This window comes from Aspergillus pseudodeflectus (genome assembly GCF_044049435.1).
Source record: "Aspergillus pseudodeflectus strain CBS 756.74 chromosome Unknown BJX68scaffold_94, whole genome shotgun sequence".
NCBI classification, from domain to species: domain Eukaryota; kingdom Fungi; phylum Ascomycota; class Eurotiomycetes; order Eurotiales; family Aspergillaceae; genus Aspergillus; species Aspergillus pseudodeflectus.
In genome coordinates, this window is record NW_027263870.1 from 13830 (window position 1) to 40496 (window position 26667).

General features: G+C 54.8%; 8 protein-coding genes across 8 annotated transcripts; 4 read left to right on the plus strand and 4 right to left on the minus strand.

The window, feature by feature from the left end:
• Nucleotides 1-866: 866 nt before the first annotated feature.
• Nucleotides 867-2748, minus strand: BJX68DRAFT_219947 (putative sterol carrier protein). The gene is made up of 2 exons (XM_071037889.1): nt 1882-2748; nt 867-1832 (listed from the first exon to the last, which is right to left on the minus strand). The coding sequence occupies exons 1-2, from the start codon at nt 2373-2375 to the stop codon at nt 950-952; spliced, it is 1377 nt and encodes a 458-aa protein (XP_070892639.1). The 5' UTR covers nt 2376-2748; the 3' UTR covers nt 867-949.
• A 1137-nt stretch (nt 2749-3885) lies between these two features.
• On the plus strand, nt 3886-5724 carry BJX68DRAFT_249583 (putative mitochondrial carrier protein). Its single transcript, XM_071042141.1, has 7 exons — nt 3886-3983; nt 4050-4566; nt 4611-4645; nt 4692-4765; nt 4811-5029; nt 5074-5411; nt 5467-5724. Exons 2-7 carry the CDS (start codon nt 4390-4392, stop codon nt 5668-5670), a joined length of 1047 nt encoding a protein of 348 aa, XP_070892640.1. The 5' UTR covers nt 3886-3983; nt 4050-4389; the 3' UTR covers nt 5671-5724.
• Nucleotides 5725-5856: 132 nt separating this feature from the next.
• Nucleotides 5857-8908, plus strand: BJX68DRAFT_219993 (putative pH signal transduction protein PalA). Its single transcript, XM_071037891.1, has 6 exons — nt 5857-5891; nt 5940-6177; nt 6231-6285; nt 6352-7246; nt 7291-8268; nt 8328-8908. Exons 1-6 carry the CDS (start codon nt 5884-5886, stop codon nt 8758-8760), a joined length of 2607 nt encoding a protein of 868 aa, XP_070892641.1. The 5' UTR covers nt 5857-5883; the 3' UTR covers nt 8761-8908.
• Nucleotides 8909-9677: 769 nt separating this feature from the next.
• BJX68DRAFT_219977 (uncharacterized protein) lies at nt 9678-10492 on the plus strand. Its single transcript, XM_071037890.1, has one exon. It carries the CDS (start codon nt 9850-9852, stop codon nt 10309-10311), a length of 462 nt encoding a protein of 153 aa, XP_070892642.1. The 5' UTR covers nt 9678-9849; the 3' UTR covers nt 10312-10492.
• A 48-nt stretch (nt 10493-10540) lies between these two features.
• On the minus strand, nt 10541-13973 carry BJX68DRAFT_249589 (transcription factor domain-containing protein). The gene is made up of 6 exons (XM_071042142.1): nt 13545-13973; nt 13359-13425; nt 12769-13273; nt 12537-12700; nt 11463-12492; nt 10541-11389 (listed from the first exon to the last, which is right to left on the minus strand). The coding sequence occupies exons 1-6, from the start codon at nt 13650-13652 to the stop codon at nt 10789-10791; spliced, it is 2475 nt and encodes an 824-aa protein (XP_070892643.1). The 5' UTR covers nt 13653-13973; the 3' UTR covers nt 10541-10788.
• A 528-nt stretch (nt 13974-14501) lies between these two features.
• BJX68DRAFT_259504 (type I 3-dehydroquinate dehydratase) lies at nt 14502-17766 on the minus strand (the record flags this gene model as incomplete). The annotated part of the gene is made up of 2 exons (XM_071043702.1): nt 14502-16579; nt 17742-17766. The coding sequence occupies 2 exons, from the start codon at nt 17764-17766 to the stop codon at nt 14502-14504; spliced, it is 2103 nt and encodes a 700-aa protein (XP_070892644.1).
• Nucleotides 17767-18417: 651 nt separating this feature from the next.
• BJX68DRAFT_220056 (dDENN domain protein) lies at nt 18418-22415 on the minus strand. The gene is made up of 4 exons (XM_071037892.1): nt 21512-22415; nt 19139-21460; nt 18836-19087; nt 18418-18778 (listed from the first exon to the last, which is right to left on the minus strand). The coding sequence occupies exons 1-4, from the start codon at nt 22164-22166 to the stop codon at nt 18636-18638; spliced, it is 3372 nt and encodes a 1123-aa protein (XP_070892645.1). The 5' UTR covers nt 22167-22415; the 3' UTR covers nt 18418-18635.
• A 2769-nt stretch (nt 22416-25184) lies between these two features.
• On the plus strand, nt 25185-26373 carry BJX68DRAFT_272962 (cytochrome P450; the record flags this gene model as incomplete). The annotated part of the gene is made up of 4 exons (XM_071047323.1): nt 25185-25370; nt 25579-25872; nt 25918-26060; nt 26136-26373. The coding sequence occupies 4 exons, from the start codon at nt 25185-25187 to the stop codon at nt 26371-26373; spliced, it is 861 nt and encodes a 286-aa protein (XP_070892646.1).
• Between the last annotated feature and the right edge of the window lie 294 nt (nt 26374-26667).

Here is a 26667-nt window from a genome sequence, read left to right on the forward strand (position 1 = left end):
TGAGTCCTGGCGGCGACATTCCAGACACCACCAGTACCTCCTCCTCCTCTGGAATACAGCACAAGACTCAAATAGATAATTAAATTGATTTGATAAAGGATGTACCTCCTTCTGATTGACACGAACCGCGCCACATAGACAGACAGCGGCCGCAACACGAGGGAGAAAAGACGATCCATTGTTGGACCGCTTCGGCTCGCTTTCGGCACGAATTTGACCTCGAATATCATGGGATTGACGGACGAGACTTCGAAAGCGCCTGTTGTTACGTTCATGTACTTGTCTAGAAGGTTAGCTGAGCTGCTCATCATGTTAGTCTGTGACCTCCGTGGCGACGCGATGGGATGCGATTCGGTTGGGAAGAAGGGCAAGAAGGGCGAAGACAGGACACATTAATCCAGCGACACCCCCTCCTCCCCTTCACCCTTACGGGAGTCGGAATCCCCATTCCAAACCACCCTTGTCCATCCATCACAATCGCTCTTCGGGAGAAAGGCATGCAAATCGGCCGATCAACTCCCTCTCCTCTCCTCCCCTCCATAAAGGATGAACAATCGGAAACAGGAGTGTATGCTCAAAGCGAACCCAACAACCTCTCGAGCAGGGCAAGCGTCGGGATTTGAATGAGCAGTTGTCACTCTCGGTCCCGTTCTATAATTTGCCGATAGAATGGATGTGTGTCCATCAACAAGGGTATGTTGGAGACCTGGATATGTATGAGAAGAAAAAGAAGAGGAATCAGCGGAGTGGAAGATTTTGATTTTCATGCTGGTGGTGTGTGGCTGAGTCAGCAGATCTCGGGGCATGTTTTTCCCGAGCCGAGTATGTGCCTGGCCTGAGCTCAACGGTTGGAAAATTTACGCAACGGGATACAGCAGTAAGCGATAGCCTGGAAGATCTACATTCTGATCGCTAGATTGTACAGTCATGAGGTATCTACAACAAAGAACTAAAAACGAGAAAGCACCCTCTCCTGCGCATCCGCCAGCGCCCACGAGTCCGACGCCGTCTTGCTGAGAACACTCTTGGCCTGTTCGGCAGTGAAGCCCTTGGCTTCAACAGCAGGGTTGTATCCGAGACCCGTGATCTTTGCAACTTCAGCAGATGGCACAGCCTTGGCGACCTTACCGTCGGCGCGCTTGTACACCGTAACAACAACCGCCCCGCCCAAACCCAGGTTGTGTTGCAGGCACGCATCGGTTCCGTCGATCAGGCGGTTGTTGGCCCAGCCACGGAGGTGCCAGACAAGCTCTGTGCATTGGGCGAGGCCGGTTGCGCCGAGGGGGTGGCCCTTGGAGATCAGACCTCCAGAGGGGTTGATGATCATCTTTCCGCCGTATGTGATGTCGCCCTTGGCGACCATCTCGTGGGCCTTGCCAGGCTCGCAGAGCTCGAGTGCGTCAATTGTAATCATCTCGTTGGCGGAGAAGCAGTCGTGCAGCTCGCAAACCTTGATGTCCTTGACGTTGACGCCAGCCTCGGCGGTGGCGGCGCGACAGGCAGCGCGCGACATACCGAAACCCATCAGGTCGATGGAGCTCTTGTTGTACAGTGTGTTGGTGTCGGTGGCGAGCTGCTGACCGGCGATGAGGACGGCCTGGTCCTTCAGGTGAGGGCGGGCATCCAAGAAAGCCTGGGAGACGATAACAGCGGCGGCGGCACCATCAGAGGTAGGGCAGCACTGGAGCTTGGTGAGGGGCTCGTGGATCATCGGCGCCTTCATGATCTGCTCGAGGGTGTATTCATCCTGGAATTGAGAGTAGGGGTTACGCTTCGAGTGTTCGTGGTTGATACGAGCGATTTCGCCAAAGTGTTCAGCCTTGGCTCCGTACCTGTCAAGTCAGTATCTCCGGGCTTCTGGGCTTCGATGCGGATGCTTACTTCTCCATGTATTCACGGCCAGCGTTACCGAACATTTGAGCCGCACCCGGCGCATTGGTGACACCGCGAGTCTCGGCCATCATCATACCGAAAAGACCGGTCGGGTTGGCACGGTCGTTGTAGACCGACTGCAGAGATCCAGGGCTCATCTTCTCGAAACCGACGACTAGGATGCAGTCCGCGGCGCCGTGGGAGACCAGAGTGCGGGCCATGGCAAGACCGGTCGAACCAGTTGAACAGTTGTTGTTGACGTTGTAGATGGGGATCTGGGTCAAGCCGAACTGGTAAAACACACGCTGCCCGCAAGTGCTGTCACCATAGACGTAGCAAGCAACGCCTTGCTCGACCTCGTCGTAGTTGATCTTCGCATCTAGCATGGCCTTGACACCGGCCTCGAAACCGAGTTCATGGTAGTCGACCTTGCCACGGGGCTTGATGAACTTGGTCATGCCCACGCCAAGGACGTAGGCGGGAGAAGGTGCTTTCTTGCCCATTTTGGAGGATGTGAGATGATACACAAGAGATGGATTCAAACGCAATGAGCGACCAAGCAGAAGTGGTTAAGGACCAGCCTTTAAATGCGGATCAAACAGCATGTGGATAGCAGCGGCCGTGGCTTTGTTGCGGAGAGAACCAACTTTGCGGGGATGCCGCGGCCGAGGTCCCGAGGATAATCGCTGCGGCCACAAGCGGTTTAGCGCCAAATCATATGACTGCCTGCTGCTCTTTCAAGGAGATTGTTTCCTCAACATATCTCTGATGCAGTATTGGGCTCTTTTTCCTGTCGGGCTGTCGCCGGGCTCGGGCACGGCACGGCGACCTATTGACGAATGCTTGGGATCAATCTCGCCTCGCCATGTGAAGTCGTGAGTGTTCAACAGAGTCAATACAGCTGACAATGGATTGTGCCGATAGGCGGTCCGAGGATCAACGGGCGATCCGCGACTGGTTTGCACTCGGAGTAGGCTGGAAGGACGGATGTCGGCACTGGGAGGGAAATATGTGATTGATGATTATTGATCCCTTATCAGCAGATGTTGCATCAGACAGACATCTGTGAAGTCTCGCAGAATCAAAGTTATGCAACCGGAGCGGAACAACTTGGGATCGAGTTCAATGCCCCGGCATCGGTAGAAGGGCACCAGATTGTTCCAACCGAGCGATTCCCTTGGTCTCTCACCAGCATTGAGAAGTCAGATACAAGCTAACACAGCTTATCTCCCTTTGACTCCGGCAAGGTATGGCAGTTACGACACCATTCTGCGACCACCTTGGTTGGAATGTGAATCCATGGAATCCCCTTCGCTTATCTCCTCGATCTTTGTTCGATATCTCGCTTCTTCCGCCACAGAGCACCAGCCGAGTTTCACATGCCAAACCAGCTCCTATCCGAATCAGGTCATTTCCTGAAGGACTAGTCCTAGTTCGTACTAGTATTGATATGTCAAGGAAGAACCCTGAAGACAAGCACACCACACGAGAGCTCGTGTTCTAAAGACAGAAATCAATTGACATGTTATTTGTTGTCATGTTTGTCCTCTGGTCGTCGCGGGGCAGAACCATTTATTGACAATCCAGCTTCTCATTGGAACACCTTTGACATTGCGAAACAGGCTTTCGCGGGGTAAAGTCAAGCTCTCCCGGACTGGTTTGGTCCGACCTGTGGTCCTCGCCACTCTAGTCTGTTTGCGGTTAGCCGCTCTTCGACACATTGAAGACTGAAGTGTGGCCGCCTCTGAGATTTGGATTGCCCAGAAAATCGAGTCGAGATGGGAAGATCACAAGAGAATGGACGCATTAGATGAGGCAACAGATAGGAACTGCTGCTAGCCGTGTTCTAAATCCAATCTGCGCTATCTGATGTACTTGCTATGTATTCCAAAGTAACGATGTAGAGTTGTACGGATGCTTTACAACGACGTCACGATGGGCTAAGCCTGATCGAGAGGCATCAGCTCCACCATTACCTTTCGTGGTTGGCGTAGTCTGCTCTGTGGGCCGCCCGATTAACCCAATTCTGAAGACCAGCTCAAGCGACCTCTCTCTTCTCCTGTCTTCTACTGCTCTTGAACTTGGATACTACCGGCGCGGTGAGCTGTCTTGTACGTATACGGATCACTTTCTGCAGCTCGAACAGGAATTTGCTTGCTAACCTCATGATCTACTAGCTCCTAATTGCCTCGTTTGCGCCGACGGCCTGTATTTACCCCAAACGCGGAGCCGGGAGACCCAGGGAGCTGGATAGCGCATCGACGTGCGGAACACGGTCGATTCCAATCTTCTTTCATAAAAGGAAGAGCGGCAGAGCCACGAGCTGGATAACAGACTACTTCATGGACAATTGTGGGACGCCGAACGGTCTGCTCGCCTGCTGAGAGACCGCTTTGCGTTCCATAGGGTTCCCCAGCCTAACTTTACCCGTTGTGATAACAGTTCATCTTTGAACCTGTAACGCCTAAGCAACCTGCCTGAAATCACCTCACTGCCCCCAATGGGATACCTACCGGGATGACTGACAAACACGATGAACATGCGCCCTTTACCCCTCCTTCACAACCATCACCTGTCATAATGCCCGCACGAAACAGCTGGACTATGGACGAAACTACACGAAATAGGCTTCTCAAAAGACACAAAACACAAGTGGCCTCGGGCGTGTCGACGATCTGCGCTACTCTAGCTGTGGTATGTCCGCCGGATCCGATGCAAGTTCCCTGCTAACTGCGTAGACTCCTCTGGAGAACGTCAAAACTCGAATGCAAACGTACGTCCGAAACTCCGCTTGGTAACCTTCGCGCTAACCTCCCTAGGCACAACTTTCAAAATGTCTTCCAGTGTATCCGATATCTCTGGCGAACCGAAGGGCCCCGTGGCTATGTCGCTGGTACGTTGGCTCCTGTCTGACTGTGATCTTTCCTAACGGAAATAGGAGCTCTTCCCCCTCTGGCCAGCGTCACGGTGGTCCGCGTCGTGAACTTTTCCACCTACAATGCCGCCAAACACCGCATCTCCGACTTTATCGAGCGAATAACGGGTCAATCTCCACTGGAGACGTACAACCAACGAGGCAGCGTGCCTACTTTTTCGACGACCTTTACCTTTATCAGCGCGGGTCTCATTGCCGGGCTTATCACATCTCCGCTTGCTTGTACGTATCGAGCTTATTTATCTAGAAATATTCTAACAGAATAGGTCCCTTCGAACTGGCCAAGAACGTGGTGCAAACGTCCGTCCTGGTGTCAAATCGCGCGCAAGCCTCCCCTGACGCCGTCCGAGATCCCTCCCTCCGCAGCAAGCCCCGCCTCGGAACAATCGAAGCCATCCGACAGATCGTCCAGCGGTACGGCTTCCGAGGCCTATACACCGGATTCAAACTCCACGCCATGCGCGACACACTCGGCTCTGGCCTCTACTTTGCGGTCTATGAGACCGTCAAGCAAGTTGCAGCTCGCGAACTGGGACCGGACAAGTCCCCCTTCGGCGCACCCATGATCGCCGGAGCGATCTGCAGCACCGTGCCGTGGTTCTGCGTAAGACCCCTTCCTTCCCGCAACCTTAACGTTAACGACAAAGCTAATGATGCAGACGTACCCGCTGGATACGCGCAAGACGCGCGCGCAGAGTGTGCTGCTCGGAAAAACGAAGGAAGTCGGCGAGGCGTCGGCGGCGGTCGCGCGGTCCAGCATGTATAAAGGACTCTCGATTATTTTGATCCGCACGGGAGTCAACAATATGATTTTGCTGAGCATCTTTGAATATATTAAGATGCGAATCAATGAGCTGGATTGATGTATTTAGGGAGTCTGGAGTATCTATCTGTCAATATAAATAGCCACGATTTTATCTGGTCTCATAGTAGTTAGCCGAATTGTACCTGACATCACGGAATTGTGGCTTGCTGCCTGAGGCATCACAACGTCATCCGTTCCGTTGCTGTGGTGCGGGTGCGGGACATTTTCTCGTCAACAACTCTCTCCAAGCGCAACCCCGCGCACCACCACCATGACTTTGTACGTTTGATCCTTCTTGAAACAAGGGAGCTATATTAACTAATTTAGCAACATCCTCCAGATCCCTTTCCGCCGCTCGCACACGGTTTCCCTCTCCACGGCGCTAACCCAGTACATCTCCTCCAAATATGACCAGCGCCCGGATATGTTCGCAGACGACCTGCTGCTCATCGACCGTCTACGAAGCGAAGCGATCGACGTCCAGGAACCACATATTAGCGGGGTAACCAGGTTGGTTACCTATGCTGCGCAGCTCAAGTGGCTTGCAGGGAAGTTTCCGGTCGATGTGCGTCCCGATACCTACCTGAGTTTCGAGTGAGAAGTCATTGACAAGTGTAGGTCGGGGTGGAATTCCCCTGGTATCCGGCTTTTGGGTTCAATACGTCACGACCTGGTACGTTATTCTGTTGCGAATCTAGTCAAGAATAGGAAAGTCAAGGGCTAATGAGATTATGCACAGACTCGCAGAACAACATCCGCTTCGAACTCGCAAACATCATCTTCAACCTCGCCACCCTCTACTCTCAACTCGCCTTCGCCGTAAACCGCACAACTTCCGACGGACTAAAACAGGCATGCAACTACTTTTGCCAATCCGCCGGCGTCCTCCGGCACCTCCGCACCGACATCATCCCCGACATGCGCTCGACACCGCCGGAGGACATGGACGAGATGACACTGCAGAGTCTGGAGGAGCTGCTGCTCGCACAGGCACAGGAGTGCTTCTGGCAAAAGGCTGTAAAAGATGGGCTGAAGGATGCGTCGATCGCAAGGCTCGCGGCTCAAGTATCTGATTTTTACGCGGAGGCGTGCGAGCATGCGGTCAAGTCGAATGCGATCAGTCCCGAGTGGATCCATCATATGACGGCGAAGCAGCATCATTTCGCCGCTGCGGCGCAGTACCGGCAGTCGCTGGATTGCTTGGAAAAGCGCAAGTATGGTGAAGAAGTCGCGAGGCTGCGGGACGCGGTGGCTTGTGTGAATGAGGCGTTGAAAGAGAGCCGGTGGATCAATCGGACTGTGCTCGGGGATTTGAACGGGCTGAAGAATAAGGTTTCGGAGGACTTGAAACGCGCGGAGAAGGATAACGATCTGATCTACCTGAATCCTGTGCCGGACAAGTCGGAGCTGAAGCTGATTGACCGAGCGAGTATGGTCGCTGCAAAGGCGCCGCCGCAGGTCACGGATGCGATCTCGATGCTTGGTGACAAGGGGGCTCTGGGACAGCCGCTGTTCTCGAAGCTTGTCCCGTATGCCGTGCATATTGCGGCGAGCATCTACTCGGATAGACGGGATCGGCTCGTCAACGAGCAGGTCATTGGCGAACTGGAAACTATGACTGACAAACTGCGCGAGTATGTACCCCAGCTTAGTCGATTCATCGATGCTAATCCTCTAGTTTACTATCCTCCCTCAACCTCCCGGGCTCCCTGCAAGCCCTCGAGAAACCCCTCGGTCTCCCGCCAACTCTTGTCTCGCACGCTGAAGAGATGCGCCAGCAAGACGGGCTCTACCGCCTCCGCAAATCCCTGCAGGACATTGCCAAGGTCAAAAACAGCGACAGGGCTGCCTACACAGAAGGCGTGGAACTACTCGCCGCCGAAAAGGCCGAAGACGACGCATCACGTCGGAAATTCGGCACAGACCGTTGGACCCGCGAGCCGTCCCAAACAGCAGCAGCAAAGCTGTATACAACGTCCCGTGAAATTGATGGCTACTTTACCTCTGCGCAGAGCAGCGACAACCTCGTTGAGCAGAAGCTCCAAGACTCCGAGGTTGTGTTCCGCGTGCTAACTGGAACAAACCGCGACCTCGAAGCATACGTGCCCAGCAGTCGCCGCGCAACAATCCCACCCGAAGTCGAGCACGAGGTCAGCCGGCTCCGCGGCTGCATCAGCGAAGTGAATCGCTTGGAAAGCCGCCGCAAGCGCAAAGCACAAGCCGTAAAAGACAAAGCACGCGCCGACGACATCAGCCACGCTCTCGTCCGCGAAGCCGCACGACTAGAGCGCGAATTCCCCATGCAAGCCATCCAGGCAAGTCAATTCGAAGACCTCTTCGAGTCGCGACTGCAGGACTACAACGTCGATCTGGAAATGGTCCTCGCAGAGCAGCGCGAGCAGGACCAGATTGCTGCGCAGGTGCGCGAGGCGAATCGGGCATTTACGCGCGCACATACGGGCGATGCGTCGACGAAGGAGCGTGAGAAGGCGCTGCAGGAGCTCGAGAATGGGTATCTGAAGTATAAGGAGATAATTTCGAACATCGAGGTTGGGCGCAAGTTCTATAATGATCTCGCGAAGATTGTGGGCAGGTTTAGGGATGATTGTAAGGCGTTTGTTCAGAAGAGGCGAATGGAAGCTGGGCAGCTTGAGCAGTGCGTTCCCTTTCTACCTTTACCTCCTCCTTTGTTCAAGTGCGGCTAACACGCAGCAGGGACATTTCCAGCGCAGCCGCAATGGCATCGTTAAACATCTCGCCAATTCGCCAGGCGCCTCCACCTCAACCGCAGCCTCAGCCAGCACAAATTCCTATCCAGCAACACCACCACCAACCGGCAGCCCCAGTCCAAGTCCAAGCCCCCGCACAACCAACACCTCAATTCCAGCAACCAGTCCCACAGTTCCAGCAGCAACCACCACAAGCACAATACCAACCACCTCAGCCGGTACCACAACCGCCCTCCCGCGACCTAGAACCGCTTACAGCGCCCCAACCAACTCGCAGCGTCCCGCAGATGACGCCCGGTATGTGGTCGCCGGAGATGGGGATTCGGTTCGGCGGTGGTGCGCCGGGGGGACTTTCGCATTCGCAGGCCCATGCGCAGCAGCAGACGTGGGATCCGTCGAAGGGGGTTAAGTTCTCATGATCGGACTTACCTGACGTTTTGGATAGTTGATTTTCATGCATATCAAGATGAACGTGCTGTTCTATCATAGCGAGATTTCTTTCCGCTTGTTTTGTTTCTTCCTGGTGCATATCATAGCATACAGTGTTTATAGATATCTCTCTATATACATACGTTTTCACCGTGCGCCTGGAATATATACTCCAACAACATCGGAACACAATATGGGATATATATATACAAGAAACGTACTACGCAACATACACCACCCAGAAAAACACCGTTCAATCCAATCCAGAGCCAAAAAAAAGGAAGCCTAAACCCTCCTCATAACCGCCGCCCCCTCCGCCGCCGCCTCCCTCGCCTCAACGTTCAGATCCTCCCGCAAGGACAAATACTGCAACCGCGCCATCCACGTCTCCCACTCGTGGACGATTCCTCCTCGCCCTGCCCCTGTCCGTGTCCCAGCGCGGCTCCGCTGTAATTCTTCCTGTTTTTCTTGTTCATGTACACGCGCAAATAACTCCTCACCCATGATGATCATCCACAGCGCCACGGCGGATATACTCTCGGAACCCGCATCGCCGAACCAGGGTATGCTCTTGCTTTCCCCCGAACCCGCCTCATACCGTCCAGGTCCTGTGGATGAGTGTGCTTGCGAGTGAGAGTGTATCGAACCCCCATGCTGCGACAACGTATCCCGCACCATCTCAATCGCAATCCGCTCTCCGACGCCGGGCGAAAGGAGGAGATTCTCTTTCGTCATGAATGCGAGGAAGGAGATTAGGTTGTTGAATTGTCTTGCTGGGCCGGAGGTACTGCTGCTTCGTCTGTGGTGTGTCGTCGTCCCCAGGGATGATGCGGGCTTCGAGGCTGATGCGGGGGTGGATTCGAAGGGGGACGTTGAAAGCGATTCATCGCTGGCGGATTGGCGCCGGCGCTGGCGCTGGCGCTGTTCAGGGACGAGGTCCTGTCTTCCTTCTTTCGTCGTAGTAGGTGGTGGCGGGAAGGAAGGAAACGATGCGCGGATTATATCCTTGACCAGCTCGTACTCCTCCTCCTCCGCTGCATCCTCCCCATCCCCTTTTCCACCCCCACGGCCAGGACCGAATGCCCCCTCCCCAGCATCGAGATCAATCCCATAGCCTCTCCCATCCGTACCGGTACCGCTTCCAGCACTTCCGCCCCATCTCCCACCTACCTGCCCCGGATTCTGCAAAGCCCTCACAAAGTCCAAAAGCCGCTCCTGCGCCGGACCCGGGCGATCGGGCGTCGGACTCGTCGGGTGCGTGTCGATTTCGCGGGGGAGGGATTTTGCCTCGGAGAGGATTGAGAGGAGGAGGTCTCTCTTGGAGGGGGGGTGTGTTGTTACTGTTCTTCTTGGTGAGTTTCAGCTTGGTCATGGACTTCAGGGGGGAAGAAGGGCTTAGGAATAGAAAAGACGCAGGTTGGGGGGGGGGAGCGGACCGCGTTGAATCGCTTCTTCGAGCGAGAGCTTGTCGGCGAGGTAGAGGGGGATTGTATCTGATATACTTGTATTTGTATCCATACTTGGGGCCTTTGTTGGTTTAAATTGATTCGGGCTGTCCGCGAGGTAGTAGGTATCTATTTCATGCAGAACAGCGATTAAATACCTCATGCGATTTGCTTCGGAGGAAGCGCAGATATGGCGTGGTGTTGTATCAAAATGGGGGTTCCTGTCATGACGTCAGGGTATAGCTATAGTTCCAGCGCTGCCGAGAGAAACGAACTGAGATAACATCGTCAGCAGTAGTGAGCCAGTACTCTGTCAGCATGTCGGCTGAGGCGGAGTAAGGACTTTTTGGCTTCATATGTTCATTTGCTTTATCTCATTTATGTTCAGTTCGTCCATGTCCATGTTATCAATCAATCAATCAATAGTCCCGATTCCATGAGCCCGGAAGGAGTTCCGCACCCATACCCGTAGACTCCAAACTCCACGCTCACGCTGATCCAACCCTATAGACACTCGCTTTACAAGATTGTACAAACCCCGCTTTCTTCCCTCCCCCTTGCCATCCGGAAGAACTAAGCCGCCTTCTCATCCAACCCCTCCAAAAAGAAATCCAACTCACTCGGCCCGCCCTGACTATGTTCATTCTCCGCAATCTGCTCCAGGAGACTCAAGAACGGATCCTTCTCCTCATTCGCGGACCCGCCTGCGCTTGCACCGGAACCCGACGGCCCGGCATTCGACGAGGGAACGGATTCCGGCGACTCGCCGATAGGTCCGGGAGTCGACTCGAATGGGAAGGTCGCGTATTGGATTTCGATTTGCGGGTGGAGCGTGCTGTTTATGTTGATGGATCCGTTGCTGGCTGTGCTGGCACCCAACGATTGCGGGTGGAGGAAGGAGGGCGATGTACTTGATGACGGCGGTTGCGGGAGGGTTGGGGAGAAGACGGATCCTGCGGTGCCGGCGAGGTGTGGGTGGGAATGGGTTTGTGGGTCGAGGAGGTCCGGGTCTGTGGGGATGTCGGGCCATGTTGGGGAGGTGTGATGTGGGTGGAAGGAGAGGGATGCGGAGGAGGTGGAGTGGTGGCGGGCGTGTACGTGTGACGAGGTGTGGAGGTGCGGTTGTTGTGAGGGGAGGGTCGGCGCGTAGAGGAGTTGCGGGTCGAGTTCCAGCCTATATCTTTGTTAGTATACTTATCTCCCAAGGTTATCTCCCAAGGAAAAACTGGCAAGGGGAATGGGCATACTGTTCATCCCCATCAACAAGCCTAACATGCCCCCCATCAACAACAAGCCCCGGATATCTGTCCAGAAAATCCTCAAGATGAAACACCGGCGCAAACCGCACCGGACGCGCCGCAAGCGTCCTAACCAAATCCGCATGACACGCCGATAGCGTCGTGAGCAAATCGCGATGATGCTGCGCGCCCGTCCACGACTGCCTCAACCACGCAAGCTGGTGCATCTCCCGCGCCAGGAAATCCGGCGACGACGCAAAGACCTCCCCGTCGCGGCGCCCGTGGTAGTGCACGCCGTGGATGTGCACCGTCCCCGCGACGGCGAGGCAGTATGCGACGAGATCCGGCCACTCGATTCTCGGCGCGTGGCGCGCGAGCTCGACGAGTTCGGCGATGGCGTTTGCGTGCGAGAAGCAGAGGGTTGTTGCTTCGATTTGCCAGCTCTGGTGCTGGCCTGAGCCGCGGAGCTCGGCGAGGTCGATGGGGAGGAAGGGGCGGTAGAGCAGGCAGTGCACGAGGTGGTAGATGAGTTTTGAGAGGAGGAGTAGGGTGCTCTCCGGATGGCCGAAGAGTGCTTCGATGGAGGCGAAGAGGTCGTGTGTGCCGGCGGCCCAAAGGTCCAGTTCCTGTCTGATTTTGGAGAGATTCGATAATGCGTGCCATGGGAAGTGCGAGTCGCCTTTTACGCCGCCGGCGGCGAGGTAGCGGTGTGTCACGCCGAGAATGCGCGAAATGTCGACGAGGAGGGCGGAGCAGGAGCCAGAGGTTTTGCGGCGGTCCGACGAGTACGGGATGTTGGGGCCGACGGGGTTGAAGACGTCGCCCGGGTCAGAGGCTGACGAGCTGGATGGGAGGCGCACGACGATGGAGTGGTCGGCGATGAGGCAAGGTCGTTTGGAGCCGCAGGTGAGAAACCGGTCCATCACGTAGACGGCCCAGAAGAGGCGGCGGCGCATCTCGCGTTCGAGCGGAGGTGCGGGATGGGAGGCGGGGAGTTCGCGGTAGAGATCGAGGGCCAGGACCATGGAGACGGCGTTTCCTTGAGCCGTCAGCATGCTTCACAAAGAGAGGTTATAGACGCACCTAATGTCATGTACGCCTTCTTCCCACAGCCATAAGCATAAAACGTCTGCGAGAGCAGCAGCAGCGTCTGTAGATTCTCAATAGACGGCTGATCAATATCGACCATGCGCCGAGCTTGTCGCGCGTACTCTAAACTCCCGGGCGGGGGGTTGACCGTGGTGTATCTGTCGAATATCAGCAGTGCCCTCACCCAAATCCAAAGCCTCAAGGCAACCAAGAAAAGCAAACATACCTCAGCGTCAGCGCATAAACCGCCATCCCAAGATACCCCGGCAAAGTCCCAGCCGCAGATCTCGCCCGCGTCGCCGCCTCATCAAGAATAAAGAACGGCTTGCCGTGCAATCGCGCAAAGTACGCATCAAGCATCGCATCGGGGACCCGACCAGGCTGCGCCTGCGCCTGAGCTAGGCCGGGCGTCTGCGGCTGCCCATGCAACGGACCCTGACCATGACCCTGACCCATCGGCGGAAACACATACCCATGATGAACAACAGGGCTCGAGTTCGCATACGCCTGCGCCTGGCTTTGACCGTGCCCTTGCGTCTGAGCGGTTAAAGGAAAAGCCGCCTGCGCCGCTGCGGCGGCGGCCTGGGACTGCGGCGAGAGATCCTTTACGGGCGATGACGGCGAGAGAGGATGCGTGTTGTCGTCCTGGAGACGCTTCTCGAGGCCATCGACGCGTTTGAGCAGGGCTTCGAGGACGTCTGTTTTCGGGCCGCGCTTTTTGGGGACGGCGTCTGTGTTTGTTTAGCATGTTTCGCGAATTGTTGTGGTTGGAGTAAACTGGGATGGGATGGGATGGCGTGGAGGGACGGGACCGACCATAGATACAGGCACACTGGAATACCTTGCATGCCTCGCAGCTGGGTCGGAGGCGATTGCATTTTATCTAGTGGAAATCAATAAATCACTCACTCAGCTCAAAAGAGAGACCAAATGGCAAACAGAGCTCAAGAGGGGGGGAGACAAAAATCGCAAAAAAAAGCAAAGCAGCAGCATGGAACGCACCTTTCTCTTCCGACAACTCTTACAATTCATCGACTCTCGCGGCTCAGCGGTAACACGCCGCGGCGTCAGCCGGTCGATGCTGACGGTTGGGCGGGCAGACATCACCATCGAGTCGCACTCTGCCAGTAACCGTTTCCAATCCAATCCAGTCCAAGCCAAATGCCAGTGTTAACGACAACAACGAGAGGAAAAATACATGGAGAATCAGGTCGAAAGAGATCAAGTGGAGAAAAGCTGGAGAGGGAGGGTGGTACGTTAATAATAACTCAGAAACTCTAGTCTAGCTCGTCTCTCAAGTCGAGTCGAGTCTCCAAGGTCCAGTGGACGCCCACGCCCACGCCGCTCCACGCAGGTCACTCAACGGCAACGCAACCCCGGAGTCTTCTAACCCCAGCCGGAGGAAGGGGGACGGGGGACGGAAAAGCGCAGAGCCAGCCAGTGCGCACAGATTCTTATTGCAGGACCAGCGGCCAGCCGACCTCAACAAGCGGCGCACCTCCAATATCCGGCTAGCCTGCGCTAACGGATTCCAGGCTAGCAGGCGGAGATACAACCGATGCGGGGATGGCTCGTTCAGCGAGTCAGGCGAGCCCCGGGCTGGAGGGGGAGATTCTGGGGTGGACCGTGGGAGGGCCACTCACTGCCACCCTGTCCCTCAAGGTTCTTCTGCACAGAATCGGAAGAATGTGGGCAGGCCGCAGAGCGGGATTTTCCCTGAATGGGGGCGGACGGAGGGCCGGATCGGCGTTTATTTACCTCTCTCTTCTTCTTCTCCCTTCCCTTGTCCTTCGCTTAGGGGTAGTGCTCGTATCGCTCGTATCTACATTGCTACAACAATTAAAGTCAAGCTGGGTGGATCTACACTCGTCGAATATCGTATGTATGTATTCCTGAACCGGAAAAAAAGAGCCATGCAGGGAAATAGCTGGAAATGTAATGCAGATACCAGTAGACAAATCAAATAATCCTCCCCGACGCCATCCTCACAAAATCAAAAGGCACATTCTGCCCAACAAGCAGCCTCAGCGTCTCAACCGTCGTCCACGCATTCACGTCCTCGATCCCGTACGCCGTCCACCCAGCCCGCTCCGCAACACCCAGCGGATCTCCATTTCTCTCTCCGCGGGTGAGGTCAAGATAGACTTTCCCCCGTGTCGAGGGCGGAGATGCCCGTCCTGTACTGCGGTAGTGGCGGAGAAGCGGCTGCACGAGGAGGGATTTCTCCGGCGGGAGAGCCGAGACGATGACAAAGGGCTGCTCGACGAGTTTCACGGATTGGATCGTGGTAAACGGTTCGAGGCCCTCGGCTAGTGGGCCCGTTCCCCGGAACCCGACTGTGTAGATTGCGCCGACGCCAAGGCTGCGCAGCGCGAAGATGCTCGACGAGGCTTCGCTCTCAGAGCTTGCGAGGATAATTGCCGCGCGATTGCGGTATGCGCTGGGCACGTAGTCCCGCGTCAATGTCGCGCGGATGCCCTTCCAGCTGGCGTTTTCGCCAACGAGAGTCCCCGGGCTTGTTACGACAATTGTGTCTACGAGGCCAATTGCGCGCGCGGCGTCGCTTACAGCGGGGAGCCGCGAGTTGCTGGGAATTGGTGGGTGGAGGGCGGCGCCGCCGAAGCTTGGCTGGCTGATTACGCGCTCGAGGGAGCCCGGTGGGCCGCGGTCGATGGAGGTGAGTGTGTGCGGGAGGCTGAGCTCGTTGAAGCATTTCTCCATAAACATGGACTGCGGCGTTGCGCGGAAGGAGCCGATGGCGTAGAGGTCGCGCTTGGGAGACTGGCCCATGATGTGGAGTGCCTCATTGATTTCGGCCGCTGTCAACTGGCCTGGTGCGGCGATCATGGGGAGGAGCGGATGTGTGATGGGCGAAAAGACTGTATTGAGCGCACGCGACAGCTGTCCTAGCTGTCCCATGTTCACCGCTGATAACAGCGGATACGCCCCATGCGTCTGCTTGACCGTCGACCGGAAATACTCCAGCTCATAGTTCGCCTCGACGCTGTGCACCATCGCAATCATCTTGACGATATCCGCATACTTGGCGCTCTCTTCGAAGATTCTCGGTGCTTCGGGCGACGTCCACTTCCACTCGCCAGAATAGTCGTGGAACGCAGACATGATCACGCTGTTCCCCTTGACCTCTGCTAATGACCGGCGCACCTTTTCTGGGAGCCACAGCTCCACATCGATGTACTCGACGCCCCACTGGATCGCGCGCCGCAGGTACCGGTAGAACAGATTCGGGTCGTCCATGGGAAACTTGCCTCCCTCCTTTGTGCACCTTGTCGTAAAAATAATCGGCATCTCCGTGTGTTGCCGCAGGAGCATCAATTGCTGCCCTACATACCGCAGACTCGGCACGGGGCTTGGCTGCGCAGTCGCATTCGCATTCCTACCGTCGCTCTGCAGCGGCTCCGGATCAACCAGCAAATCCACACGGATTTCCACAGCATCCGATCCCACCGAGAGAATATCCAAATTCGGCAAGGCCGCATGCACATCCGGAAACGTCGTCGAAATGAAATTCGTGCGGTTCTTCGTCTTCAGATCTTCATGCGGCCTCGTCTGGCCCAAGATAAGCGAGAGGAAGCGCGTCAGGTCGCGCCGGAAAAAGGGGCTCCGCAGCGAGTACAGGAACTCGTAGTCGCATAGCTCCGTCAGCGACTCCTCAGGGAAGGACCCGTCATCGACGCCGTGAAAGTTCACCAGTATACACGCGGACCGGTCGAATCCCGCTCCTGCCTCTTGCAAACTCCCCGCGAGATCCGTCGCGCGGATGCCGACGACCACTGCGCTGCTGCCCCGTCCGAGTGCTGAGAGCGAGGTCTCGGTTGTCCATGGCTTTCCGAGGACGTCTGCGACCACCTGCACGATCGTGTCCTGGCCCGGCCCGTAAACTGTAACGACGGTGCGTGGGGGATCCTGCGGAAGAAGCGCGGAAGGGAATGGGAGTGCTGAGGAGGCGGAAGCTCCCTTGAGGATTGTGGTCGAGGGAGTAGTGGTGGTCGTTGTGTTGTTGACGGGTGCGTCGGCTCGCAGGGTGGTAGCCACAGGTTGATGGAGGGCGGTTTGCATCATCTTTCAAGGCATACTTTGAGATGGCGCGGGCAGAAATATAGTACGTTGTATGTCCGGTGTACGTGCGTAGATATTGGAATCTGATAGATATGCGTAATGCAGCGATCTAAGAGGAGGGATAATTTGGGGACGAAACGTGGAGTCGCATTGATGATCCGCGGAAACCGATTTCCTTTTGCCACAGTCAGTTAAGTAACGAATGAACGAGTGAACTGGGCCAGCATCGACGAGACGAGACAGAAAGGGAAGAAGAGAGAGAAGGAAGGAAGGGGAAAGTAGCAGCAAGCCACCAGGTAGTACTAGTAGACAGTTATAACAGCCTGTTATTAACCGCGGCCGCCGGTCGGGGAGCAGGAAGCAGGAAATAGTCAGAGAAACATAAGGGAGAAATAGTTAACCACCAACGGAAAAGCCGCAATCTATAGCTTACCTTGCTTATGGCCAACAGACCAGGCAACACAACGCAGGTCGGGCAAAGAGCGTCTTCCCCCGTCCGTATCTGAGGAGGAATGCAAGCAGGATAAGAGCGTGAGCGCGCAACCAACCGGGCTTAGTCCGATCAGGACCAGAAGGAAAGACGGGCTACGGGAGAGAGGGGCATTTCTCTGCCTCTCACGAGTCGCAGCGAACAGCGAAACAAAAAAGCGAACAGAAGGTGAGAGCGTCTGGAATTGGATGGAGATCGATGGAGCATGGAGGAGCGCGATCACCCAAGAGACTGGCCAAATGGAAGGGAGATTTTGGGCGCATCCGACGGCTAAATTTCCCCGGCCTTTGCTGCGGCACAATTTATTCCGCCAATCAGGCGCTGCCTTGGCTTTGATGCAGCTGGGGGGTAAGATCGGGGTAAAACTGGGTAAAAGGATGAATGGGTAATGAGCCAAAGTTTAGGGGTCGTCTATACCGATCACCGAAGGGTTGAGACTTGCTTGAGACGGTCAATGGTCACGGCTTAATTGAGCTGCTCCTCGGGGTGGATCAGGTTGAGAATGAAGCTCAGCAAAGACCATTATTAATGTAGAGAATGAAGCTCCGCGAAGGGTATTATTAATGGACGGAATGAATGTATGACATTCGAAAACACCCTGATCTCTCATCCAATGCAACATCTCCTACGTGATACGAGGAAAAACCTCCCCATATCCACCTACCACCGTCCAGAGAGCTTCCCTGGCACCCGGTCCTACCATAATTGTCCGTCGGTACATGATCCCCGGAGGATTGGCCCAGGGACTGGCCGTCATCAAGAAAACGGCTCTTAGTGGCTGGCTGGAGCGAGGAGGCAAGGTAGTGAATACTTCCGGCTTCCAGGCTGCTGCTCATACAAAGCTACGACAGTGAATCAAGCGTGAGCATGAGATTGTGACTTGGTATCTCAAGAAACGAGAGAAGTGTATCAAGGGTATAAAAAGGAGACAAAACAGTAGATCCAACATGAACAAAACATGGCCGATTTCCTGCAAATACAACCCCCCAATCCGGTATCCGTGCCCACGGGTGATTAGTAGTATGTCTATCATGCATGTATGTGCCAATAACTGTACAAGGGTTCGTGCGGTTCGGGACCTTTTATGAAACCAGCGGGCACATGAGAAGCTCATGAGACCCTGACGGGTGGTCATAAAGAAGATCAGATCAGGTTGAGCTCGAGCTGCAGCCGCTGCTGCAGATCGACAAGGGATTGTTAAAAAGAAACGAAAGAGGTGTCCAGCCCGCGAGTCTAAAACTTTTATTGAGGAAATTGACGTCAGATTCTTCGCGTCGGACGCGGGAAATGCCGTGGTCTGGCAGAGATCAGGAGAGGAGCAAGGTAGCGAGTGTTTCAATGTTGGCTGAGCTGCCCAGTCTAAGGGTCGAAAAGTTCCGCAACGCAGCCCGCGCGGAGCGCCTGGCCCGCAATTGGTCTGGGAGGTGTCAGATAGGAGGAGGAATACGTGGCGGTTGTCGTGATAGCATCCAGATGATACCGTCCGGGACGAGAACACTCCACCAACCATCGTCCGTCCTCCCTTACGGCGGGGAGATTGCGAGACCATTCATGAGCTTGGGGAGGGGCTTCCGCCGAGCGTTGTTGGCCGTCTTTGACACCCGAGGAGCCCCGTGAATCATGCGGGGCTCTTTCATGAGACTGGCATCAAGCTTCGCTGGGGCTGCTGCGGCATTAGTAACGTGGATGTTATGATGTACAGGTGCTACCCAGTACGACATACCTCGTGTGACAACTCGGGTGTAGTCCCCGGAAAGGTTTTGCTGGGTCCTGCCCGCGGCAAAGGAGGCGGCACTTGCAGTCCTCCAAAGGTGGTTCGAAGTATCAGATAGAAAGTCGGTGGTCGACCGGCTCGAGAAGAGAGACGACCGGCCTCGGTTCCGCTTTGACAGGATGATCTCGTCAAAGAGTGCCATCCGCGGGTCCTTGGCCTTGGGATTCATCCTCTCCCTGTCGCTAATGAATTCGTTGAAACCTAGATCGTCAGTTTTACTATCCACCTGCATATCTCCACAGGCAAACTCACCTTGAGTATGCTGTAAAACACCAATGTATTCTGCGTGCTCACCAGGCAAGCTCTTGAAAAATGCATCCATGTTGAAGCTGTATGTGAGACCCGCCTTCTTCTTGTCCCCACTGGCCGGCTGAAGAAACTTCTTGTATGTGTAGAACAAGCTGGCGAAGCATCGAACAAAGGCTGCCCGTACTTGCTCAGGGTGGAATGCCACAGGACAAACGAGGCAGATCTGGTGGGCGCACCGATTGTGCACCAAAGTCTTACATGATGCACACTTGTACATGTTTTCATCGGCTCGCTCATCGCAAATCGAACAGACCGCCTTGTCATCCCACGGTTGCAGCTGCAGGCAATGCCCCTCTACCCAACAGGTGCCCTCAGTGTTGTGGATCGGCTGGATAACAGCCTGAGGCACGATGGTTGAGGCCGCGACGGTAGACTGCGCATACACCGACGGTGCATACGTAGAATGATAATCAGTGTTCAGCGTCGTGACAGACAAGTTCGGTGCATGGCCCAGGAATGGGACACTCGGCCGTCTAGGCACCTGGCGCGGATCCATACCAAAGGACGAGCTGCGTCGGGATGCAGCATCGAAATGGCCAGACCGCTTCTCACGGAGTGACGCTTGAAGGGCTAGACCTGAATCGTTGCGGGAGCCCGGTGCGTTGGGCAGCGGTGGGAAATGTCCAGAAATGGGCGAACTTTCTCGTGGCGACGGTGGAGATCCAGTTTTGAAAGTCGATCCCGTTCCAGGTCGGTCTCCGCCTTTGGATGAGTATCCTCTCGACGCGGCCTGCTCATTACGGGCATGCAGGAAAGCATTGAAGATGAGCGGCTGGGTAGAGTTGGGTGGCACAGCGCTTTGACCAAACGATCCAGAATTGAGTCCTACATATTTTGCCAGATGTGTCGACTGTGCTTTGGAGTGGTAGATGCCTGGGTTCTCAGACATGAACGCGTCAAATGGGAAGGTCTCAATAGCATAAGCAGGAGGACCAGTGGGGACTCCGTATCGGCTGTGATGGGGAGCGGCGAGCTGGAGCAGAGAGAGAAGTTTCCTCCTCTGGTGGCGTGGCAGCGGGGTTGGCTTGATGGTACTTTCAATCATGTCCTGGTCAAGATCCACCAGGACAAAGTCGTCCGAAGGAAGCTCAACCTTTTCGTATCGGCGCTCGATACCGACAATGTAAGGACAAGGCGCCTCGAGAGCCTGGATCAACCGTGCCGGAAGGACAGGGATCAGTACGCCAGACCAGGGAATCGGGAACAGTAAGTCAACCAGAGCCCGCGTAGCAAGGTACAGCATGGATGTGTGCGAGGACAACAGGATGATCCGCGATTCGGTGAGCGCATACTCGAAGAGGATGATGATATTGGCCAGCGATAAGGTCCGGAACAACGCATATAGATCGGTGTTTCGAGATCCCGGCAGCTCATTGGTGGCTTCCTTTCGAGCAAATAGGCGCAGTTCCCGAACCGCCAGTTCCACCTGTGTCTTGGAAGTGTTAGGGCTGAAAGCTTCGGTGCATAGATTCATTACGTATCGTTCCAGCGGCTGCCATACGCCCATCCGAGGGGATGCCGGGGGTACGCGCTGGATGCTGTTGTCAGTCATAGGAACAATGACAGCTTTGAGCCATTCTTTCCAGAAACTCGTCATGTTCTCTTCGCGGCCCAGGATACCGTAGGCGCGAGGAATCCAAAAACCAGTGTCGCCGTCGGTCAGACCTTCGATCTTTGATGCCGCTCCATGACGCACCGGGCGCAAAAGGTCGGTCATCAAGCCAATCTTTTCCTCGACGGCGCTGATTTCGTCCTCCAGCTGTTCTCTCGATTCAGAGCCGGATGGCACCGTCGGAAGCTGGGCTAGGAGCCGGGAGAGCTTAGCGCGCTCCTGAGCTAGCCGCTCTCCCAGGCTCGCTGCCAGTTCTCGCTCCTCGTCAGTCATGTTATCCTTGCGCCATTCCTCGCAGCATTTTTCCAGTTGGTCTGCCGCTTGGTGGTTCAACGGAATCCAAACAATAACACATATCGCGTGTAAACGAGCTCCATTGTCACTTGTCATGGCAAATCCATGCCACGTCGACCGCGGTCTCTGATCGGAAGAGACAATATTGATGTCATTTGGAAATGCAAACATGGGGACGTAGTCGGGAAAGTGGGCGCGCTGCTTCACATCCTCGGCCATGCCTTTTGGAGGGTATCGGTCGAGGAGGACTGGTTCGAACCGGCGTTTCAGAGGATGCATGGTCGGGGATATTTCCAACGGCTGGGGTGCGGGGATCACGGAATTGTAGTTACTCAGACGGCGCGAGGTACGAATCGAGGCTGGACAGGTTAGCAATGGTTGCCTATCCGCTGCAGTGTAAGTGTACCCACCTTGACGAGCCACCGACGGCTGCCTCTTCATGCTGTTCATGTCACGAAACGACATGTGCCGCCGTACACTTCCAATTCCAGATCGGAGTAGTCCTGATGGCTGCGGGTCCTCGGAAACGATCTTTTGAGTGCGCACCCTCGACCGTGGTCGTGCCTGCGGCGTGATGGCACCAGCACTGAGACTCAGATCGGACAGGAACGAATCCCTCTCCGAGGCAAACTTGAACAGCGCCTTGTCAAAGTCAAAGTCTTCCAGTCCCAGGAACGCAGAACCGCGCGGTGACGGAGCGGCACCGCCCTTGATCGTCATACTACTGCGGTTGCTGTGCGTGCCGTTGGCGTTGTGGTCTGAGTTGTCGGAGCGAAATGAGAGACGCTGCTGGGAGCTGGGAGGACCGATCACGGAAGGGTTTCGGGAGAGCAGACCGTCCAGACGGGGATCGTGAGCGTCCTCGGCGTCGGCATCTTCCTCAATGGTGTCGGTCACCGCGGGGCCGGGAGCGGCGGCGTTGGAGATGCGGTATTCATCCCCTAGCTTGCGAAAGGTGTCTAGAATCTCAGCGCCGTCCACACCGGCTATCCAAAAGTAGTCTGCGAGCGGGGTGGTTGTGACCTCGGCGGTGGAGGAGTGGGAGGAGGAGGTAGAGAAAGGCATCGTGCCGAATTATCGAGGGTCGGGGTCGGTGTCTGCGGGGTTGTAAATCATGAATCGTCGCGGCAAGTCGTGGGCTTCGTCACAACATTGGTAATGGAGACCAATCAGTAGAAGAACCGGGCTTCTCCGGCCTGTATCGAGGGGTGTTTGAAGAGTTCAGCGATCAGGGGCTCCGAAGGGAATGGGCAGGAGAAGCATAAGTTGTGGGATTGCGACGGTATCGCGCAAGACGGAGAGGGGTTGGAAAGCTGATTGGAAGGCAGGAGGCGAGAAGGCTGAAACGAAAAGGGAGAGAATAAAAATAGCGTAGCGAAGAAGAATAGCAAGACCCAAAAAAGATAAGGGAGAAAGAGGGGGGGGAGTTGGTGGAGGAGTGGAAGAAGAGCGAGTGTCGTGGACGCTGTGCCGATCTGGATGGAGGAGAAAAGGAGAGCCTAAAAGGAGCGAACCGTTCGTCTGCAGGGAAGCTGCTGATTATTATTATCAGAATTATAGAGTATGGATGCCGGATTTGCTTCTGATTTCCTTCTGATTTTCACTCTCTTTTGCGTCCTGACCCTGCTTTTGCCTGGAGACTATTTTTTTATTTTATTTTTTTCTGCTCTTCTTTTCTTTTTCGGCTGGTTGCGTGGAAGGGGGCAGAAGTCGAAACGGCCGCCAGAAGCAGGCCAGCCAGCCAGCCAGCCAGCTCCAGCCGAGTCCCTGTCTCAGTTGCACGAGCTCCTTTCCAATTACCAGTGTCACTACCATACTAACCACTGCCCTCTAATTCCTGAGCCAGCAGGTATGACAGCAAACTCGCCAGGTTGAGTTTCAGACGTCGCCAGAGCAGCGACAGCGACAGCAAACCGTCCAACGTGCAGGTCGGTCTGGGATCAAGGGAAAAAGCAATTCGGGGACCCCAAGGCCTGGACAAGTTGCTGGACTACTGCAAGTGTGCATCTTTAGCTGCAGCCACACCAACCACCTCCTCTTTTCGCCAGGAACCAGCCGCGGTCCTCCACAGTGATACGAAGTTTTTCACAACGACTGCTTACTCTGTCTGGACTCTGGAGTCCCCTTGTCTGCTCTATCCCAAGCGCTAACAGACCTCAGCTGCGCTCGGACGGGAGGAGAACCGAAGTGGAGTCGCTATGTTCGGGTGGCCTGCGCAGGATTCTGGAGAACGACTGTTCAAGATAACCATGGAACCTCAGCTCGCCCTCCAATTCTGACGTTTGCGGAAATGTTCGAGGTTGACCCCTGAATCGACTCTATCGCTATCGCAACCTTGCTGAGGAAGCATTCTCCGTCCCGCAGCTGCATGGCTAAGAACCGCCATGTCTCACTTCCGTTCCCAAAAGTCTGTCCGTCCCGAGGTAGGACCGTTTCCCCAAATACCACTGCCACTGCCACAGTGCCATTGCTAAGCGCCATTCGCCGATCTTGTGCTCTTCACCACGAGACCTCCTAATAATGTACCCTTCTATACATCAGTTCCTCTTGGCAAGCCTGTTCAACTCCTCCACCAAACGTGCAAATGATCCTTCATCTGCAGTCTCAATCTCATAGAGAAAATCATGGAGAATGAAAGTCTGGCGATCGGTGGATCAACTTGGTCCGCATTTGGAACCATTGAGGTAATTTCGCCAGCGATCAGCTACGGAGTCTACCTCTATCGTCGAGTAAGATGAAACGATCGCTTACTTTGAACCATGGATCTCGATTCTCGACAAGTCGCTTAGATCGTGAGCGCGTGCGTTCGTGAGATCTACTCTGGAGTAGCCTGTCTCGTCAGCTTACTTCTGTCACCGGCCTTCCCTTCGCCTTCAATTCCACTATCTGCTGTCGACGTAAGGGTGTACCGTGTATGCATGGTACTATACTCTTCTTTCCATACAGCACACCGCTGGATAAGTGCATCTCTTCTCAATCATGCAGGAGGGACAATTCAGTAAGTACCACTCGTAACTAGTAGCCTCATGATTATATCAGCCAGTGACCGATGGAGTACCGCCCAGTCTAAATATATATTTAGACCTAACCATGTTGTTTGTATGGGCTCCTCCTGTCAATCGCAGGATTGCACACATCCTTGATATATATATCTGTATGGGGACTTATTTCAATAACAATGGGGTCAAGACCTGAATGACAATGACCCTTTGTATCTTATCTCCTGATATATCACCACGACACCAGGACATGCTACCATCTCATTATCCTAATCCAAGTGGCCATCTCAGTATAAAAGCAACCGCGTCAAACCACCCTACTCAACCTCCTAAAAAAACCGTTCACTACAAGAAGCTAATGCTACACACACTAAGTAGCCATCCAGCACAACCCCCTCCTCCGTTCCTGTCCCTTGATAGGGATGACGGACAGAGAGAGGGGGCAGAGCTGCTTGTTTAAGTGGAACGCCAAGTAATGGGGCCGAATTCAGAGAACCGCGTCGAGGAAGGACATGATAAACAGGGCTCGGGCGGTTCTGAGGATTACAGAGACTGGTCACTGCTCTACCGGGTTATGTATATGCTTACTACTAGTATATGCGGTGTAATACGCCTCAATGACGGAGTAATCGGGCCCCCGGGCAGGACGTAACAGCGCAGCCGGGATATCCGACCTCCCAAAGAGGTACAGGGTTTAACGGACTCAACGCAAAGAGATTCAATGCTAGATTTGATGATGCGCTTCATTCTGGTGGTCATAGACTTTGTTGAGTGTGTTGAAAATACCTAGGCTTGGATCTGGCCATGCAGGCATGGACTATTTCTGTATGCAGTGTCTTGTGTCTGATTGTATATTTGCCTGCATTACTAGGAAGGGTACATCCCTGACTCGAGTCTTCAACACGCACGCAGCGGCAAACCCCCAGCCAGCGAATACGGCCTCCATAAACAGGAGAAGATGCGCTGTTTATCTGATTATCAATAGATTGTTGGTACCCCCTATTCGCCCGTGAGATTGCGATATTGGCCTCGAGGCAAACGCGAGCCAGAGAACAAGGTGATTCTACCGCCGTAATAGGGGATAATGGGCTTAGTTCACCTCCCTGGGAAGGGTACCGCACACCCGCACCAAGTCCAAGTCAACGCTCTGATCAAATTAGAGCCACCGCCCCTTCCAATTCTCGACAACATCCTCTCCCTACCACTGGGCGGTACGCCCGAGTTCCAGCACTGGCTCAATCACAAAGACACCTACGGCCCCATTGAAGGGGTCCGATTTCTTCGTTGAGTTGCCCGAGCAAGCAATGGAACATCCCTTTCTGGTGTTTGTGCCGTGCTCATGGATTACCCACGCTATACCTGCCATCGACCGTCTCCCCGAGAGCTCCCCGCGCCTTTTGTACCGGCAGACAGCGCGCGAGTGGAAGGCCATCAATGAGGCTGCAGCTGAGATTCCGTATGCTTTCCTTCGTCAATAGATAGCCAACGACGTCAATCAACCGTCATACGTCTCGAACCTCCTGGGGAGTGACTTGGGATTGGGGACGGAGGATAAAGAGGCCATTAAGTGGACAGCCGTTAGCCTCTATGCCGCAGGATCGGATAGCACAGTTGCCATCCTGATGAGCCTTATTCTCGCTCTGGCGATGTTTCCTGAAGTCCAGGTGCGCGCACCGGAAGAGATTGACCGCGTCATCGGCAAAGACGCATCTCAACTCCCCACATTCTCCGACAGGAAGCATATGTCGTACAATGACGGCATCGTGAAGGAGGTATAGCGCTGGAACCCCGTCGGGCCGATGGGGCTGACGCACAAGTCTGAGGAAGATATAATCTACAAGGACTATCTCATCCCAAAGGATGCATACCTCCTCCCTCCCATTTGGTGGTTTCTACAAGACCCGAAGACGTCCCTCGATCTAGAGGTGTTCAAGCTAGAGAGGGTAGATGACGCCACTGTGTGAGCTGGACCCCGGCGACCTCGCATTTGGTACGGGCGAAGAGCTTGTGCGGGACGCTACTTTGCGAACACCAGTGTGTATGTCGCCGTCGTGCAGATGCTTGCTGTATTTCGATTTGAGAAGGTGAAGGATTCGCAGGGGAGGGAGATCGAGGTCAAGCTGGAGGCTATTCCGGGGATGGTCAACAAACCGAAACCATTTGAGTTTGCGGTCGAGCCAAGGAGTCAACGACATGTCGAGCTGCTTCGGCGCTTGGAAGCTGAGCAGGTTCAGGAGGAAAGCGAGGCGGGATCTCTTTGTCTTAGCACCTAGACATTGGAGCGACACCTTCCACCTGGGCGTGGGATCGTAACCAATCGAAGGATTGTCCAGTGTGAACATGTTGTCCTTGAATTGATAGTCACGCAACGCCAGTGGGGTCTACTTTCCAACATGTGGCAGGATTCAATCAGATTAACCTTGAAACAACCCGGTAACCCTAAGCTGATACGCGGTGGATACTGTAGCGTCACGGAATGAAGGCCAGACTCGCGGTAGAATATAAGATTGCCTGTATGCGTCGCACTAATTGAGACATTGATTGTTCAACACGTACAGTAAGGCTGG